General features: G+C 30.0%; 1 protein-coding gene across 4 annotated transcripts in view; it reads left to right on the top strand.

The window, feature by feature from the left end:
* LOC129906024 (roundabout homolog 2) overlaps window positions 1-20,728 on the top strand; it is a 323,929-nt gene that overhangs the window by 291,877 nt on the left and 11,324 nt on the right. For all 4 annotated transcript variants that reach the window (XM_055981648.1, XM_055981650.1, XM_055981647.1 and 1 more), the window contains exons 15-21: window positions 14,055-14,147; window positions 14,355-14,553; window positions 18,326-18,447; window positions 18,613-18,765; window positions 18,866-19,175; window positions 19,296-19,516; window positions 19,703-19,889. In XM_055981648.1, the coding sequence (XP_055837623.1) occupies window positions 14,055-14,147; window positions 14,355-14,553; window positions 18,326-18,447; window positions 18,613-18,765; window positions 18,866-19,175; window positions 19,296-19,516; window positions 19,703-19,889 (1,285 nt within the window). The remainder of the gene's footprint in view (window positions 1-14,054; window positions 14,148-14,354; window positions 14,554-18,325; window positions 18,448-18,612; window positions 18,766-18,865; window positions 19,176-19,295; window positions 19,517-19,702; window positions 19,890-20,728) is intronic.

The raw sequence follows: 20,728 nt of genomic DNA, 5'->3' as shown, positions 1-20,728 counted from the left end.
TGCATGCCCTGATTAAAAACCTGGTCCTAAAAAAAGGGGTTATAACTTTCTGAAAACTTTGTTTAATGTAGGCAAAAACCTCATCAAAAAATTTTGATTGAAGTCTATATTTAAAAAAATGGCCTCATAAGTCAGCACATACCTATTTCAAATGATAAAAAACTTTAACCCTCTTGGGCCCCCATCTTGTGTCAAAATAAAAATCTGAAAAAACTAAAATTTTTGTACAAAAACTTTTAAGTAACTCTTATATTAATTTTTTTTTATTCCAAAACAATAAAAATTTTGAATTTAAAAAGAGGTTAAAATTTTATTTTTTTGAAAAATCAAATTTTTGAAAACAGAAAAATGAATTTTATCAAAACTATGTTTTTATGTGTCAATCAGTATTTTCTTTTTTAAGGCAAACCTACCAATTTTTTTATACATAAGAAAGATTAAATTTTTTTTTTTTCTTAAAATACTTCATTCTTCAAGAATTTTAATGGTATACGTACATTAGGGTGGTTATTATTCGGGAAATGTAGTTTAATAGAAAATATTGAGAAATAATTTCCCTATTTTTTTTAGATTTGCTGTGACTCTCTTCATCTCCCGGATTTAATGTGAAATTTTCATGTCTAACATTTCCTTTGATAGTAGTATAATTTATTTTATATCCATTTACGAATTGTACTGGGAAACTAAGCAGTTGAAAAAGAATCGGCAAAAAATAAAGAAATTTTTTCGCTACTTTGAACTAATTGATGTCCATCCACCGTGAAATTTATGAAACAAAAAAAACAATCGGTCCTAGCGAGGTATTTGTCGGAACGAAAATTTAACAGATTTCATACGAATCGGAGAATTTTTACCTATCGGAAGCACACCTCGAAGCATGATTCATATGAAATCGTAAAATTTTCCGCTCCGACGGAGGCGCAGGGACATAAGTCCCCGATACACAAGCCCCGAATTTTTTTCGGGCCTAATGTCCAACTTTACTGGATTATAAGTCCCGAATCGATTTCGTTATATCCCACCCTACTGAGACAGAAGTCCTAAATTTTTTTTGTCGAAAATGGGACATAAGCCCCGAATAGAATAACAACTATTTTATATACATATTTTTACTATAAATGTTCATATAGGTACTGAGTAATCAAAAAGATTATTTTTTCTTGCCATTAAATACACCCAAGTGAAATAAGGCAGCTTTTCAAAAATTGGCATAGTTCTAGTTTTCAAAAGAGAAATAAAGCCAATTTTCAACATTTGGTTTCATTTGTGCCTCGTTTGGCTTCATTTGTGCCAAATAATTTCAATATAATTTGTATATCATTCCAAATTTTCAAAGAATTAGTTATTTTTGTTCCAAACTGATGCTTGTGTTATAACTCGGTAAACCCGAAACGGAAAAAAAATTCTCACATGCGAATCGCGCCAATTTTTATTTGCACACCTCAAAATAAATTCTCCCGTGGGTTGTACAAATTAAAGAGATATGCATGTGAGAATTTTTTTCCCGCTTCACCCTGATAAGAACTCATATCGGTTATCAATCACAAATTTCAATTATTAAACTTTCACTTTATACCTACATTTGTTTATATTTTTCCACGATGGTATTTCGACTAACCAATAAATTTGCAAACTTTGCTTTCGGTCCTTATGTCCCGGGGACCTATGAAAGGTGCATATTGACTTCTTTGTGCTACATATGAATCTTGTAGTATTCAAAACTGCTGCACTCCAAAACTTATACATGGTTTAGAAAAGGTTTAGTAATTATCTTAACAATTTAAAGCAAACAATTTGTTCCACCTAGCTATTATTAAAAATTTTCAAAATCTTTTCTTTTCCTACAAAAACAATAAAACCAACAAAAAATCGCTTTCAATTACTTAGTTTCTATCATAAACGAACAACATAAATTGACAACATCAAATTCCATCATCATCTCTGTTGTTCTCTCTATTATCATATCCTTCTCCTTTCTTTTTCTTTTCATCATTTTAAATAAAATTTAATTGAAACAATTCAAGTCACAATAGGAGTAGATATATTTTTTTATATAACAAAAGTACATTCTTTTGCTTCCATCTATGAACTTAATAAGAAGTGAAAATGTACAAAATTTTCAAATAAAACATTTTCACTTTCATCAACAAAGAATACACACATTTCTTGACAAAACAAAGCACCTACAGGGGAAATTACAAAAGAAAATAAGAATCATAAGAAAATAAAAAAAAAAAATAAAATATAAAACAGACAGTCACTACCACCCTCCCTTTCTATACGCAGGAAATACGCTCGTTCGCCAGAAATCCTTCAAAAGGGCTGGTTGTTGGCTGAATGTTGACTAAAATTTCATCGATCGATATTTTCCATCAGGATAAAAACTCCTGTTTTATACCCTCCTCATTGACAAAGAATCTTTGGCGATATGCCTTGAAAAATCATCATCATCTATGTTTTCGACTCGACTCGACCTCTCTCCACATCTAATAGACAACAACTTGCAACTTGTGACTATCACTATACATGGCCCCCACACACCATCATGAGCAACCTTTATCCCATGTTTATAGAGGAACCATTGGGGGATTGCTTGCGTTATTCCTTGAAAAAGGCCACCACACTGACGTGGCAACATTACAACGATGACGACACGGGGCGACCGACGACAGTCTGAAGTCATCAAAAAGGAAAATTGTTATGACTTCTTGACAGTTCGTGTATATCTGTGCTTCCTGACAAAGTCAAAAGGTTGCAAATGAATGGAAAAAAAAAATACAAACTTCAAGAAAAGGGAGGGCATGTAGGAACATAAAAAGCAGACATGGATGAGGTTCAAGGGAGCCGTTGAATGGGAATATAAAAAAGGAAACACACGAAATCCAAAGCTTCTCCTATTCGTCGAACATGCATAATTCTGTCAGGCAGAGGGGTTGTTTGCCTTCTATTCCTCGTATGTTGTTCGTCTTGGGGGTAATCTACGATCGACGAAAGAAGAATAACGCGCAACTGGTTTATACGAACGATACGAATGAATGCTTGTTGACTCTTCGGTTGCCAACTTATTCACCGGCCTGCTAAGTATACTTTGTTAAAGGGGTGGGTTACCTCTTCCTATCCCCTCATGGCATATTTTCATTTTCATAAAATAAGGATTTTTACTATGTCCTTTGCGTATTATTATTTTTTTTCTTCGTCTCCTTACTTTACACTTCTTGTTTTATTTTCATAGATAAATTTTCCATTTCGTGCAAAAATAAATAGCGTACCGGTAAGTTTTTTTTTTTTTGCTAGCGCTGAGTATGATGGAATGGTTATTGTAAGATATTAAAAATGAAATTTCTTTACACAGATAAAAAGGGCAAACACTGGAGAACGAAAGTTTTAGGTACCTACTTCAGAATAATATGATAAATGTGTTCCTTTTGGAAGTTTCTGTTTTTCAAATGCGACAAAACAGTAATTTTTTTATTTTTTTCTCTTTGATTTTAATTTGAAAGTAATGGAAGAAATCTGAGTTTATTATGCTTAAAGAAATGTTAACATTTATTATAATGCTTCAAAGATTATAATGGCACTTTTATAATTTCATTTTAAATATAATTATATATGCATAATCCGAGAGCATAAACGGAAGCACTTTAAATTGTAAAAAAGTGCAAAGATTTTCAAAGGTTAAGGCTTTTTTAATCTGGTGAAATAATAATTTCAAGGAGGTCAACATGATTTCTAGATGCTCTTTGACCCTGGTTTACATTAAAATTGTAATAGAGAATTTTGTATTAACATTTTAAATTTTGTCAATAGAAAAAAAAAATGATACGTATACGCCAAGGTGACCGTGCGAAAAAGTAGCTAATGCAAGTCGTGCAGCTTAAACGGATATGGGTCGATTTTCTTCAAACAAAGTTTGTAGTAGTTTTAGGATATACAACAGATATTTTGGAATACAGGACAAAAAATAAAGGACCCTGTCATAAACCAATTTTAGAAAAGTATAATTTTCTCAAAAAAAAAGGTTTCAACAATTTTGTTAAAAATTAGGAAGGTCTATATTTTGATGACGATAACGGCCATATAAAGCAGTTTTTTTTTCTATTTCGAATTTCTACCATATAGCTTTAATATAAATCAAAAATAAAACTTTGAAAAACTTTGTTTTTTGGTTTAAAAATTAAAATTTTTGAAAATTAAAAATTGAGTTTTTTGATATTTTGGTTCTAATGTGTTGATGAATTAATAAATAAGTGCTATTTATTATTTAAAAATAAAGTCACATAATTAACCCTCTGTAGGCACACCTCTTTTTTGTGACACGGATGCGAATTTGGCTTCTACTTTTTCATGTCGCTAGAACTTTTTTATGTCTCATATTTTATAAAGAAAACTTGTATGAAATTAATGTAGAATTTTCCGAGGAATTCGAATATTGTTTTTACAATTAAAAAAAAAATGTATTTACACCATTATAAAGAGACTTTTTTATACCCACTTTTTTGAAAAATTGTAATTTTTTCATTTTTGTCGTGCCAAATTCGCACCCGTGTGCCGACAGAGGGTTAAGTATGGAATTTAGAACTTTTACGTAAAGGTTTTGACAATCTGTAGTTATTGCATAAAAGGATATAGGACTCAAAGTTTCCATCAAAATATAAAATGCAAGACACGAATATTTTAGTCAAAAAATTAATTTTAATGTGAAAGACTAACCTAAAGTTAGTCTTTTACATTTTTACTACTGACTTTAAACTTTACAAGAATTTCTAAACAAGTTACAATACCAGTTAATTTTAAAGAAGTTTGACGAAAGTAGCGGTATTTTTATACTGAAATAGAAAGACACCTTAAAAATCGTTTGATTCCTAAGGGCCACTTGCTGAAACGAAACTTAAATAATTTAAGTAGGTAGAACATAAATTCTTATTTCCTACTTTTTTCTCAGCGTAAACTGTCACTTAAATTCTTTGGTTTCGTTTGAGCAAACGGCTCTAAGTCTGATTAAATTCTGACTATTACTGACTATTACTCCATCAAAATTACGGGAATTTCACGTTTTTTTTAAAGATTTTTAACCTTTATGGCAGATTCAAGGTCCGTAAAATGTTTGACGATTATATCCTGTTAATAGTTATGGTCAGGGTTCCGACTTTACTTCGATCGAAGTGAAAAAAATAAAATCTACTTCCCTACTTCTCTTTTTCAGGATCTACTTCTATTCCTTGATTGAAAAATATTTTTCAAATAATAAATTTAGAGAAAGGGATTTAACTTCAATTTTAAATCTGGTCGAGGCATTGAGAAATAAGGCTCAACTGAAATCTCAAAAGATGAATGGAGGTCAATTATTCTTCGAATTCAAAACATAAATAAAGTTTATCAAAGTAATTTTGACTGATTTTGAAGAATTATTGATCAAAAATTTGTTAGATTATGCTATATTAACCGTTTTACCCCAAAGCACCGTCACAACCACTAGATGAGAAAGGTTTTTTGGAAAAGATCATAATAAAAACAGTAAAGAAAAATTATTTTGTTAAAAAATAATTTTTGTAAATAAATGTTCTGAAAGTTTAATTTTAAAATCTACTTCCGAAATTTTGGATCTACTTCACTTTTTTTTCAAATTTGCTTCGAAATTTTGTAACTGAAGTCCGAACCCTGGTCATGGTACGCTAATATGTATTTGAAACTACATTGTTTTCTTTTGTTAACAAATAACAAATCAAGTAATATTATTTAGATTCAGATTTTTTAGTTGTTTAAATTGTATGTGTTTCCCATTTTTTTTGTACGTATTTAGAATTTCGCTCAAAATTTAATTGAAAAATCCATATTAGTAAGAACCTTTTGAAAAAAAACAAAGATTTTCATTAATTTTTTTTTATTTTTCAAAGGTTGTGTTATGAGTAGTGATGGGAACTATCGAATAAAAACTATCAAACTATCGATAGTTTTAAAATATTCATTCATTCGATAGTTTTTAATCATTCATTCATTTAGTTACTATTTTCATTCGAATAGTTTTTTCATTCGATAGTTTAGTTACAATTTTCATTCAAATAGTTTTTTTTATACGATAGTTTTGTCATTAAAATAGTTTTTTTTTTTTATTTGATAGTATTTTCTTTTGAACATTATTCTTATTCGATAGTTTTCTCATTCGAATATTTTTTTGTACGATAGTTTTTTCATTCAAATAGTTTTCTTAAACGATAGTTTTTTCATTTGAATAGTTTTTTTATACGATATATTTTATTCGATAGTTTGTTCGATAGTTTTTTTTCGATAGTTTTATTCGATAGTTTGTTCGATAGTTTTATTCTATAGTTTTTATTCGAATGAATAAATGAATGAACTATTCGATAGTTCAAATCATTCAGTTACTAACTATCGATAGTTCAAATTATTCGATAGTTCCTATTGAAGTTTTTTTTTGTTTTTTATATTGTATGTTAAAAATTAGCGATCTGAGAATGAAAAATTCAATAATTTTTTTTTTAAATAAGATGATTTTCAAACAATTTTAGTAAGATTGAAGGTTTATGAATTGTCCAAAAAAAATTGCTTTTTCGCCAATTTTTTTTTTTTTCTTAAACGAGAACTTTGGACAAAACAAACGTTTGAACGTTAAATTCGAAAAATCGAACTGATGTTCTTTCACATTTCAATACCACTGTACTGAGCATAAATAACATGATGAATGATGAATTCCTCAAGTGCGTTGTCAAAAGTTCCATCGAATTGATTAAAGATTCGAATATAATATCAACAACAACAAATAACGAACAGAAAAAAAAAACAGCAACTTCAAAAATCTTGAAATTTAAATCAGTCAAATGGATGATAAAAACAGGATGCGCGGAGTAAGCACCATTCAATCTTAGACTACTTCCCATCCTTAGGAATGTCTGATACTGTCTTATATGTGTATTTGTGTTTGTATATTGAAATACCTTGTTTCAATCTCGAGGGATTTTCTTTCTTCACATAATCTCTTACCTCCATAGATACTTTCGTGTAAAAAAAATATCAAATATTCTTAAAGGACTCACTGTTTTTTTTTTTTTTTTTTGTTGTAAAATGTTTAGGATGAAAAAAAAAAAACAATAAAAACAAAGAAAATACATAAAATGTAGTCAAGTCAATAAAGAAGCTTAAACTTAGAAAGAGAGACAATTTCCTCTTCTTGTGTGTCAAATGATGCACAAAATTTCAAATTTGCTATCATTCAAGTGGAATTTTTATATACAAAAAAAAAGTATATATAGAAGAAATACCTAGACATATTCAAATTGTACAGAGAAAATCAGTAACATCCTTTTTTATTTTGCTGTTTAGAAAATTTACAAAATTGCCTTCGATAGGAAATAATGTACAGAACTGTGCAAGAAAATTTCTTAGGACTAAAAAGTCCTTTGAATTTATAAAAAATTCAAAAAAAAACAACAAAATATCTCCACAATACTGTATAAATTCTAAATACATGAACTTCTTTTTATCAAAATGCATCAAGTGCAGCGGATATTCACTTAAAATTGAGCTTAGAAGTGAATTGATTTCGTTTCACTTTGGATATTTAACGAAGAAAATCTGTTGAAGCGTAGTTAAGTTGATATTCCAAAGGATTTGCTGAACAACATCCAAAAGGAACAAAAAATACAAAAACTACAACACAAGCTGTCTTTGAAGATGTATTTTTCCAAAGATTGCAGCTGGCGGAAGATGCTTGTAAACAGAAAGTGAATATTGAACTGAGTGTCTTGAAGGCGATTAGGATAACGAGCAAGCAACTGAAAATATACTTTAAAAGAACCTTATTCATTCGTGTATAAGAGGATTGCTTAAAAAAAAAATATCCTTCAAAGGATTGTATAGTAATTGGAGAGAGAGAAAAAAAGTGGATTTGTTGCTTCTGATGAACAACTTAGAACATAACGAAGTGGAATCTTAGGATATTTCAAGGACCACAATAATACTACCTACGTAAGCCGATAAGTTAAAGTTAAGGATATAAAAAATAAAGGTCTTTAGCATCTAGATAATTGAAAATGTTTGAATATCAATTTTTTCAATTAAAAAAAATAAATAAATCCATTTAAAGAATATAAAAAAAGCAATAAAATCAAACCAATACTTAAAAAAAAAAAGAAATAACCAACCTTGTCCTCTTTTGCTTAAGTGTTTTTCCGCCACTGTTATAAAGTGAATTTCAGTGAAGCTATTTCGACCTCCGAAAGTGTATTATGTAAATTTAACTTTTCCCAACATCGATGTGCTAGATAAGGAAAAAGTTTCAAAATTGAATATCCTTTTTGAATAGCAAAAATGGTGAACTTTTATTATATTTTTTTTTTTTTTTATTTTTTCAAGCCCAAACTTCTATGAAAATAATATAAAGTTTCCTTTTTTAAATGAAATAAAAAAAATATATATTCACAAAAAAGGAGACAAAAGATACAAAGTTGAAGTGAGAAAAACAATGTTGGATAAAATTAAATGTTCAAAATATTAATGAGAAAAAGAAAATAAAAAAAGGATATTATTGCTTTGGATTGGTTGGTTAACAAAGAGAAGAAAAAGAATTGCGATTGAATTAAATATTTAAAAAAAAAAAAGTTCAAAAGTTAAATAGAGGAAACGACGCGTTTTTTTTTTGTTAATATAGTTTATTCGGACAATACTTGGAGTTTGTATTGGGTACATTAGCATAAATGGATAGGAAACTATATAAACTTTCAAATTGAAAACTTTAACTTGATGAACATTAACTTTCTTCAAAAAGTGTTATTAAAGGATAGAGCACGTCTTGCCAAATGTTACAAACTTTCTTTTATTTTGTGAAAACTTATGCTTGGGCTATTTTTTGTAAGTGGTGCAAACCCTTTCATTTTGAAAAATTAAATAATATTGATCTAACAGCAGAAACGAGCGGAAAACACTGGCAAATGTCCTGAAACATATTTCGAAAAAAGTCAAGAAACTTCCTTGCAAGAATAACGTGGAGCACTTTTATACTTTGAGACTTTTATACTTGACAAAAAATGAAAAAAAAAAAATTGCTAAATTTTTAAATAAATCCAAAACTATTTAAGAATTGTTAATATTTAAAAGCTTTTTGTATTTTAAGCAAATTTTTGAAATAGTTTGTATGTGGCAGGTTTTTGGCCATGCAAAGGTACAAAAACGGGACTTCAAATTGTCGCAGAAATCCAAATTGCAAACAATTCCCTTTGTTTGCTTGTTTAAGGTTTTATAAGCAGTGTTGGAAGAATATCAATTGATAAATCATTTTTATCAAAAAACAAAACCGACTTCCATGGATCAAAACAGGGTTTTGTGGTTTTTGTTATAGTTTCTATGGCTATCACTAAACGAAATTGAAATGGAACCACACTGCAGCCACCAGCTTTCCAATGCAAAAAGAATTATCAAAATTGGTTCACTCAGTCCAAAGTTATGCGGTAACAAACATAAAAAAAAAAAAAATTACAGACGATTTGAAGTCGGTAAAAATCAAAATGCATTTGAAATTAAAAAAAAATATTTATTGCAAATAAAAAATGTTCTACATTGAAAAAATATTCGTCGAATTTCTTACATATTTTTTGATCATACTTTAGGATCAATATTAAAGTTGAAATAGCTAATACATATAAGTATATAATATAGCCAGTAGTAGTAAGAAATTTGACGAATATTAAAAAATATAATATAACATTGTTGAGAATATTTCATAAATAACCGAGATCAAAATTTTTGACGTGATAACGTCTTATAAATCGATGAACCATGGCAGCCACCACAAAAAAGTGACGCCATTTTCTAACGTTACACTCTCGCACTTTCGCAGTGCGGCAAAAAATTTCAACTCAAAATTAAAAAAAAAACTATTAGAGATACAAAAATCTTCTATAGCTTATTTGAAAGATAATAGCCTAAAGCTTAATCCAATTGAAGGATTTTTAAAAATTCCGTCATTTAATAGGGTAAACAGCGGTAAAACGGAAAGATGAAATTTGGGCTAAAATCTAAACGCGTTGTCGTAGAGAGTTGATTCTTTTTGCCATAGATAGATGAGATTTATTTAAGAATAACTAAATTCAAGAAAAAATTCTAAAAAAATTTGAAAGTAAGCTATAACGTTTTGTTTGAACGTTGTACACGTGTTGGGGCTATGACAAAATTATGATTTTGGGTAAAGAAATTTTTTTTTGACAATTCTAAAGATGCCAGGTGAAAGGAGAGAAAAAAAATTAGGGGTGTGATACGGATTTTTTTCCAACAGTCTGCGTTTCGAAATATGAATTTTTGAAAAACACCTTGTTTTTAGGGGTATTTTTGGGTAAATTTTTGATTTTTAGCTTTTTTTTAGCGTTCAAAAAATCTCAAACTTATAGGACATGTATTGGCCTTATGCATACATGTGCAAGAACTTGGAACCGTTTAGTGAGTTTTGACTGAATAACGGAAGAAACAAGTTTTTAAAAAACACGTTTTTTGACCGTTTTTAACCGATTTTCATCGTTTTTTTTTATCTTGTTTTCTTTAATAGATACAGGAATAAAGTAAATGAAGTAATGATAGACCATGACTACGACTATATGTGTGCTCAGTTTCAATCATTTTCGTAAACACAATTTTGAGATAACGGTAAAATAAAATTTTAGAATTCAACAGGTTTTAACTTTTGACCAAGAGCAGATAGAAATTTTATTAAACTTTTATGAGCATCCTGATACAATTACCTTTCATTTGGTATATAACACATAAAGGTAGACTACTACAAGCTACACAATGTTAAATCAAGAAACTTGCGAAAAACCTCAAAACACCAGTGGAGATCTGTTCTGTTCGTAATCTCAGTCTGGAAATTCGACATGGTTGACTTTAAAAAATTCTAACTTCTCTTGTAGGCATCTTTGAAATGAGTTTGATACGTAATATGAAAGGTGAAATAATAAGCTTTAACATGGTATATATTTTGTATAGGTTGTTAAACAAAAAAATTGATTCCATAGCCTGAGAACATAAAAATAAATGTTTTTTTTCGCTTTTTTAATGAAATTTGATCGAGTTCAAAAAGTTCTATCTCTTTTTGTAGATGTCTCATAGACCTGATCGAAATATATATTTTGAGCTAAGACAATAAGCTTTCAGATGGTTTAAAATTTTGTATAGGTTTTAAGGGAAAAAAAATGGAATTAATGATGTGAGAAGATAAAAATTCATGTTTTTTTTTTACTTTTTTTGATGAAAATGATTGTTTTCAATAAATTATTTTTATACTTTTTGCGCATTGTAAAAATTTAAAAATTGTTTTATTCTTAAGAAGAAATAGTTGGCTTTTAAATTGCATAATTTTTTGTACGCTTTTTTAAATAAAAAAATTAATATATTGAGAAAATAAAAAAGGTATTTTTTTTAGCTTTTTCTTGTAAATTATGATTGTTTGAAGTAAAAAGTAAACGCTTCAATTGACTCATTTTAAACAAAAGCACATAACCTGTTTTCTGACGACGTTATCACGTAAAATCATCGTCCGTAAACCGGCTTTACAGACAACTTCTTTTTTTTAACTTTAAGATAAAATCCACTTTTACCATAAGATCAAGTACGTGCGACCCCAGTAGTGCATTTTATTTTTGATTGCAAACAAATTTTTTTTTCACCTAATATTTTTTTCAAATTTGTAATTTAAAACAAATGCATTGTAAAAAAATGATTTTTTACAACCCTATTTATAACATAGCGTTAAATTTAAATTTATCTAATATTTTTACGTTTTATGAGTCGCTACATGATTTTTTGCAAGAACCGATTTGGTTTCTAGGAAACTGAAAAGCTTTAAATTAGTGTAAATGAGTAAGACGGACTAGCTGTGTAATATGTTTGTTTCATACTGATAAAGCGAACGCGACATTTATTATGATTTTCATCAAAAATAAATGAACGATTGAATAAATTTTAAAGTATCCGGACCTTATTCTAAAGATGCCTTCCCATTTATTTCACACTTATTTCTTTTTCGTGTGGTATTTATTCTTATTAATTTATATTTCACTCGAAATAAACCATTTAATTCTGTGAATATAGAAACATTTTTAAAGTTTCTAGAATAGTTTTCACCACATAAATCATCTTCAAGACAAAAACCAAACTTTTCACTTTGAATAAATTACAAAAAAATTAGATGAATTTACTGGACGCAATGCGATGGAGCAATAAACTATTTTATTCGAAAACAAAAGAAACCCTCTGTGAAACAAGAGAGAGGGTGAAAAAAAAGGAAATTTTCAAAGGCGACTATTGAATAATTACTTGCTGAAAACAATTTACTACTTGGTTGCCTCTAAAAACTATCTCTCTGTGACTTTGAAGGCTCTATGAGAGGTTTTCAAACGGAGCGCGTAATCTTCTTCCATAATATTGTGCTACCACCAAGAGCCACCATGCCACCACTTCAGGCTGCCTCTTGCTCTTACTATAATATACTTTGATTCACTATGAATTATTCATTAAAATTATGCCGGGAGCAAGTGAGGCGCTCGGATCGGTGAGTTTGGTGTGTGGCATTTATTATTGTGAAGCGACTTAAAAAACTCCAATCAATTTGTAATTGCAATCGTCGTTCTATTTCAGTGTGTGTATGAATGTGTGTTTTTCTATTCTTACCAGCAAAAAACAAATTATAATAAACCAAGTGTCCTGCTGTGTGGTACACAGTGGAGTGCAAAAAAAAGTTCTGGAAAATGAATTTCAAAAGGTTGGTATTTTTTAGAAAATTATGAAAACCGGAAAATCACAATTCCTAAACTCAGATTTTAAAACCCTGGAATTCTGAAAAACCAAATCCCAAAATTTCGAAACTCAATTTTCTAAAATCTCACACTCCAAATCCAAATAATTTACAAAACCCAAAAGTTGAATCCCAAAAACCCGAAATTCAGGAAATCAAAATATCGAAAATTCCGGAACCCGAAATTCAAATAATTCTTAAAGCCTTAAATTAAAAAAAAAAAAAAGAAAAATGAAGTTGTTTTGTAGAAAAAATTCTTGAAAACCCCAAATTAAGCTTACCCAATTCAATTTAATTCTGAAAACCCAAAATCTAAAAAGAAACTAGAATTTAGTTTTTCAAAAAACTGGAATTCCCAAAAAAATCAAAAAAAAAAAAAACACCCACAAATCCCTAAAAATAAAAACACCCACAAAATACATGAGTGTGGATAAGTTCATAAAATAAAAATTTCCAGAATTTCAAAAACCCCGAAATCCAAAATCCAAATAATTCCCCAGCCTAAAAGTAATAAACTTAAAAAAAAAAAACACTTTCGAAGTTATTTTGTCCATTGGTCTAAAAAACTCTTAAAACCCCAAAATCTAGCTTACTCAAAATACGTGACATAAAAAAAAAGTATAATCCGGAAAACCCGAAATCTGAAAAATAGAAATCTAGAAACCTAATTTATTCAAAAACCCATATTTCCGAATTCTTAAACTAAAAAAATCCCAAGTTCAAAAGCTCCAATTTCTAACAAACTCAAAAATAAAAAAGACTTAAAATTTTGAAAACCCTAATTAAAAAAAAAATTAACTCAGAAATCAAAATTAAAAAAAAAAATAGATATTAAGAAAAACGGTTAAAAACCGAAAATCTAGAAAACCAAAATTTTTAAAAACCTCTTAAACCTAAAATCCATGAAATCTTGAAATTCAATCTTCATAATACCCAATATTTCAAAAACCCTAAAAGGGGATAATTTTTTACAGGATTGGTGCAAATATATTTTTGCACGATGCTGTAACTATTACTGCATTCATGTGTACATTATTAACCTAGATTCTGTGGCAAACAACATAATATCCTAGAGTGGCAATGTGCTGTGTAGACCAATATTTAGCTTGGCTAACCGAGTATCCTATCTCTGTGTGTGTCTATATGTATTTAGACAGCTCAGTGAGCCCAGCGCAGCGCAAGCATCCTTTCTCCATTTTGCTTCTCATTTTAATAATTTTTGTTTTTTTGATCAATGTTTATATTTCTATCATTGCAGGTGGTAGAGCTCATCGATGCGGCTGCGATTAATTCATCGGCGGTCCGCCTTGACTGGGTAATGCACGTCAGTGTGACGGAAAAATATGTTGAGGTACGTTTTTTGTTGTATTTGTAAAATATAATGATGGTTGGTTGGTTGGATGCTTTGGTTTTTGTGGTGGTTGGTTTTGAATTTTTGAGCTTCCGGCAAATTGGAGATGAAAATTGAGACCACCATCATCATCATCATCAACCATCGGACATATAGAATGAGAGAGAGAATTGTAAAATTAATTAACATTTCGTTATGATGCTTTAGGGTCTGTATGTACGATTTCGTGACATTAGTGGCAGTTCGCAGAAATACAACATCATGACGGTGCTGAATCCATCGATTGAATCGCATGTTGTTGGTAATTTAAAGAAATACACCAAGTATGAGTTCTTCCTGGCACCGTTCTATCAGAGTCTAGAGGGACAACCTAGCAATTCCAAGTTGGTGCAGACATACGAGGATGGTGAGTTCAATTTTTCTTTTTTTTTTTTTGTATTACTTTTTAATGATGTGATTTTAATTGAAATGGTACATTGAACGATGTATTTGATTTAATGAGATTCCCTTTAGGGTGTAAAACGTTGCAATAACAACATGTATTAGATCTAATTATTGTTTATTTTGTTTATGTCATGTTATTTGATGGAAATATCTTTGTTGATTAAATTCAATTTTTTTTTTTTGTAAATAGAAGTTTACCTAAATTATAGGGTCTTGTAAACGTGTCACTCACTAAATTACATTTACGTGTTACATACAAAATCACTGCAAATTTGCAACGAAATAAAATTCACATCTGCTTTGGTTTGGTTATAATGTTGGTCACTGTGGCGTATACGTGTTTTTTTTTCAAGAAACTTCAAAACTCATAATTTTTTCTATAGATAACAGTTTTTTGATTAATACTGATGGGGGAAAATGTCTCTAATATTTATATTTAATACAAAATGACAAAACAAAAAAATCATTCAGTGCACATGCAAATCAATTTTCTTGAAAAAATTGATCCTTGAATTTGTTCTGGACCTTGTGGGCACCATCATTGGATCTAGTAAATAAAGATATCCTAACGAAAAAGTCCGGAAAAGCGTTTATTTCTGTTGGTTTTAGGGCGCAGCGTTGCCGTATCCGTAAAAAATTTTAATCTTTATTTAATGATCTGTTCTGTAGACCCAATTTTTTTGTATGTACAAATTTTGCAAATTTTAATATTTTTGAAGAAACTTAAATCATGTACAGTAATAAAATAAAAATTTTGCTTTCATTATCAAATTCGGGATCAAAATTTTAACATTTAAGAAAAGTTATTTGTGGCAACTAAATTAACACTGTGAGTTGAAGCTTTCTTATGAACATTAAAATTTCCGATTTCGAATGTTGTAAAAATTTTAAAACAACATGTCAACAAAATCCCGAATTTTTTAGTTTTTGTTTCTCCAAACGAAAAATTTTGGACAGAAACGATATAGTGCGCCTAAAAGTATACTTTTTCTAATATCTATGTGCCTCTTTGATAAACTGGGTTAGATCATGCCAATCGCTTCCCTATTTTGTTTTCCCAATGTTCTGCCTTTTCTTTAGTTAGTGGAGTTACTAAAGCAAATTATTAAGGAACCCGGCCGAACAACTCTGATTTTGATGATCTTTTTTTCAAACTTCCGGTAATTAAAAATACTTTAAGGTCTATAGGTTAATAATTGCGATGTTGCCGTATTGTTTTTTTAAATTAAAATTAAATTTTTTTTAACAAAACCCTTTTTTTTTTCTTTGCTTAAATTTCATAAAATAAATTATAACAAAAGATTCTCAAGGTAATTTAAGGAAAAAATATATATGGAAGTTACTATAAAGCGATAAATGGAATTTTCTAACAAACTGACTTTAAACACAAAACAAATATTTTGAACACAACGGCAACTTTTACAATATTAAAAAACACATTTTAAAAAAGCCAGAAGCTCATTCCTATCTAAAAAATTTAAATCCACAAAATTTAATGAATAGTTTTTGAAAAAATGGTCCTTAAACTCAGAATTTTGAAAAAAAAAGTTATTAAAAAAATGTATATGGTTTTTTTTTCAAACTTTTTCGTAATAAAATATGAATTTATTTTTAAAAATATTTTGGCCATAGATATGATTAGTTAAATATATTTGATAGTTTTGAAAAAAAAAATTAAAAATTAATCCAATTTTATTGGATTATTCGCTAAAAACTGAATTTATGCATTGAAATAATTGATTATCTCAAAGACTTTGGCAAATTAGAACTTTAAAATTTTGCTATTTAACTTTCAACAATAAGGGCTATTGAATGAAGAAAAAAAAACTTTATATTTAAATGTTGAACTTAAAAAAAAATAGTTAATTTTTTTTTTCAAAACTTCTATTAAAAAAATTTCTTCGAAAATGAAATAATTTTTAATTATTTTCATAAATTTAAATAAATATTGATATTTCTTTTATAATTTCAAATCATAATAAATGTGGCCTAAAAAATTTGAAAAATAAATGCATTTTATGTTACGAAAAAGTTTTAAAAAGGACATGTTAAAATTTTTTCAATATTTTTTTTTTTTTCAAAAATCTTAGTTTTATTACCATTTTTTCAAAAATCCTTCACTCATTTTACTTAATTTTAAATTTAAAAATATTTATAAGCTTCTAGCTTTTTAAAAATGTATATTTATATGTATGTTAAAATATTTTTACTTGCTCAATAGGGCAAGTACCTATTGGTTTCGTGTCAAAAAAAAATTTGAGGTTTTAATCAAAACCAACATTACGATGATCGAGAATTCCGAAAAAGTGGGTCTCGCTATTCCGTCCGTGCGTCTGTACGTCCATCTGTACACATTTCCACAGCCTAAACGGGTGGACGGATTTTCTTCAAATTTGGTACAGATGATTTTTATGGAATTCTAAAAGTTGTTTTTTTTTTTGTTTTTTTATATCTCGCTTAGAAAGTGTACCTCCCATACAAATTTTTCAATGCAAACCAAATAACTCAAAAACGGCTCTAACGATTTTGATTAAACTTTGCAGGCGTAATATTTGAAGCAATTGTAATTAAACTGCATTTTTAGTTTTTCTCAAAAAAGTGTACCTCCCATACAAATTTTTCAAAATTTTGCCCTAAATGTCGGCTCTTCCCCAACATAAACATTCTGTACATAGTTAATACAGTAAAAATAACTAGAGCTTTCTTTCATTCCGAATACTAGAAGTTTTATGCAAAACGTTTTACAAGCTCGCTTAAAAGACCAAGATGCACTCGAAACCTTATACTATGAGTGCATATTTCGGACATGTGAACATGCATTTGCATATAAATTTCTAAAAACCAGACTTAAGACAAGAAAAATCTATCCTAGCAGCAGGCAATTTGATAAACTGCATTGTTATAGCACTTTAACCTCCCAGGTCCCAGGACAGAACATCACATGCTTACAATTTGAATACGTTTCTAAAAATACCAACCATTTTTTTGCCATCACTCACACCCAAAATCTGCTACCAGCTCTCGGACAAAATAAAATTTTTTTAATAGCTAAACTTTGAGTGAAATAAAATTTGCCGAAAATTTGAACTTCTGAAAATCAGAAAAATACCAATACCTTGAAAATCAATAGGTACCAAAAACTACATTTCTCCCTAAAATTAGTTCAAAAAGAGAGATAATATTAAAATTTAGGCACATTATTAGGTAAATGAAATGTATTAAATCCCGTTAGATCACTAACGACATTACACAATTTCAAAAACCGAAATCCACCGCCCTGACTCATTCCAAATAAATCCACTCAAATTACATTTCATTTACCCGTATGCCAGCCAACTGAAGCTTATAAAACTTTCTCATTAATAATATGTATATCCAACCTCAACAAAATGCCACAAACATTGAAATTCAATAGAAAATAAGTTGTTATAGGTTATCCCAATTCCTCTTTTCTACCAAAAAAACAAAAAAAAAAAACAGCAACAAAAAAAAACTAAATACAATGAGCCACCACTTTGCCAACAGATGATGTTGATAATAGACCCAAAGCCCATTACAATATTCCAATATACACTCCCAACCAATATCCAAATCCTTGTTTCACTTTTTCATAGCAAAAAAAAAAAAAAACAATTTCGCTTAGCAAAATATTTCGAAACAAAAAATAAACACAACAAAAAAACAAACAATTTCAACAATTTAATGATGTGCTTCGAAACAACTCTTGTTTGCAGTGCCATCCGCTCCACCGGATTCCGTCCTTACCGGGATGTTGAACCTAACAGCTGGTTGGGTACGTTGGTCACCGCCACCACCGCAACATCACAACGGCATTTTACTCGGCTACAAAATTCAGGTACGTACTATAAAGTTTTTTTTTTTCATTTTCAACATATTCACCATTTATATAAACCACAGTGGTGTTGAGGGTCAATTTACACGCCCAAAATACCACCCACTCATTAAAAAAATTTCTGAAAATAACTGCAATTAAAAAATTGTTCGTATATGTTTTGTATAGGTAACAGCAGGAAATACGGCTAAAGTCCTAGCCAATATGACACTGAACGCCACCACTACATCAGTCATGTTGAACAGCCTCACAACTGGTGCCACTTACAACGTCCGCGTGGTCGCATACACTAAAGCCGGCGAGGGACCATACTCTCAACCAGTAAGTGTTCCTCTTTATTTCATCCCTTTTAGGAGAATGAAAGAAGGACTTAACTCGAAACAAAAGCCCTCCACACAAAAATAATTCGTTTGATTTGCAGAAATCCTTGGTGATGGACCCGGCCCATCTAATCTCGCCACCACGTGCACATCCTAGTGGCTCAATGAATGGCATCACTGGTCCCAGTGGCAATGGTATTGGTGGCAGCGGTGGTATAGACGGACATGGAATGGATCCACTTGACGATATAGCCGCCACCACCCACCGGAAGTCGACGAATGTCGTCCACGAGACCTGGTTCATGGCACTTGTGATCACAATGCTGGTAGCCATACTCATCTCGGCGGCAGCTGCAATGCTCTTCTTCAAGCGCCGTCATCAGTTGACAAAGGAATTGGGCCACTTGAGTGGTAAGAAGAATTTTCGTTTGTTTGCCGGAAATTTCTTTTCTTTTTTTACTGCTCTCTGTTTTCCCCTTTTTGAAAATCTCTTCTGGTTCTAAAATTCCTTGTGTATTTGTATTTCTGCAGTTGTTAGTGCCAACGAAATCACTGCCCTGAATATCAATGGCAAGGACAGCTTGTGGATTGATAGGGGTTGGCGCAGTGCCGACACCGATAAGGATTCCGGTTTGAGTGAAACCAAATTGCTATCGAATCCGAACAGCCAGTCGAATTATACGTCGGACGGTGGAACGGACTATGCTGAAGTGGATACGCGTAACATGAGTACATTCTACAATTGTCGCAAGGTAAGTTGAGCGGAAGAATCTCTAGATTTCACTAGAAATTCTGCCTGTACCGCATACAGCAGACACTTCTTGGTCCTTGTTTTATGTTTGTTCGTTTTGCTGGAAATAATTTCTAGCTATATGTGGTTTTTTTCTTCGATTCTCTTTTATGTGTGCTATTTTTTTTTTTTTTGTATTTTTATGCAGAGTCCTGAAAATCCAACGCCATATGCGACAACAATGATCATTGGAACATCGTCCACGGAGACTTGTTTAAAGACGTCATCATCGAGCAATGACCAGGATTCGGGAACACATAGTCCGCATTCGGATGCGGCTCCACCGCAATGTTATGCGGCACAAAACAAGCATAACTATCATCAGTATCCACCAGGTAGGTTTTTTGTTTTCTTTCATTGAAAAAAAAAGGATTATCATCAATTTTTGAAAGAAGTGGAAGAAGAAAACTCGTGCACGTTTGAGAGGACAATTTTATGTTCTTTGTTTTTGGGGGATTTTAAGTTGTTTTTATTTTTATTTTTTTCTGGAGATATGCCAATGTTTTGTATCCTTTCTAGTTTTTGTTTTGTTTGTGAGGTAGGTTCGATGAAAAAAAAAAATTGGAATTTCAATCGAAATCGGAATAAAGATGTTAGAAATTTTAAAACAATAGAAGCACCAGTTCTTAAAAACTAAACTGTCTGCTGAAAAGATTTATTTTTTTAAATTTTATTTTTTCGAACTAGTGGGGGATTTAATAGTTTTTTTTTTTTAGTTTCAGAAGGTAGTAGGACAGTAATAGGATATTAGTTATATTACAATCAAGTACATTATCAATAGACAAGTAAAGTTCGTTAGACATTAGCACCTAATTTCTTAAAAGAGGAGTTAAGAATTCTTAAACGCTTCGGGAATTCTTCTTTAAGAAGGATTTAAGTTCATATTAACAAGAGTAAACACCGTTAGTGAGTTATCTGGGAGAGGGAATTAATAAGAAATATACATATAATAAAGAATGAATAGAATTCTAAAAATAAAGCTATAAATTACCGTAGACAACAAAAGTTTTTTGGAGGTTTTTGGAGTGCTGAACTCGAATCCAAAGTCAAAAATTTTCTATCAGCTCGTGTTTTCGAGATATTCTCGTTACAAATTTTTTTTTTTGGTATTTTTTAAGCACTTGTCTAGCTTACAGTGGATTTGTTTCAGAAACAAAAAAATACTTTTCCAAAG

The sequence above is a fragment of the Episyrphus balteatus genome, chromosome 1, assembly GCF_945859705.1.
Source record: "Episyrphus balteatus chromosome 1, idEpiBalt1.1, whole genome shotgun sequence".
NCBI lineage: Eukaryota > Metazoa > Arthropoda > Insecta > Diptera > Syrphidae > Episyrphus > Episyrphus balteatus.
Note: the sequence above shows the minus strand (reverse complement) of the source record. Positions and strands in the feature narration are given on the sequence as shown.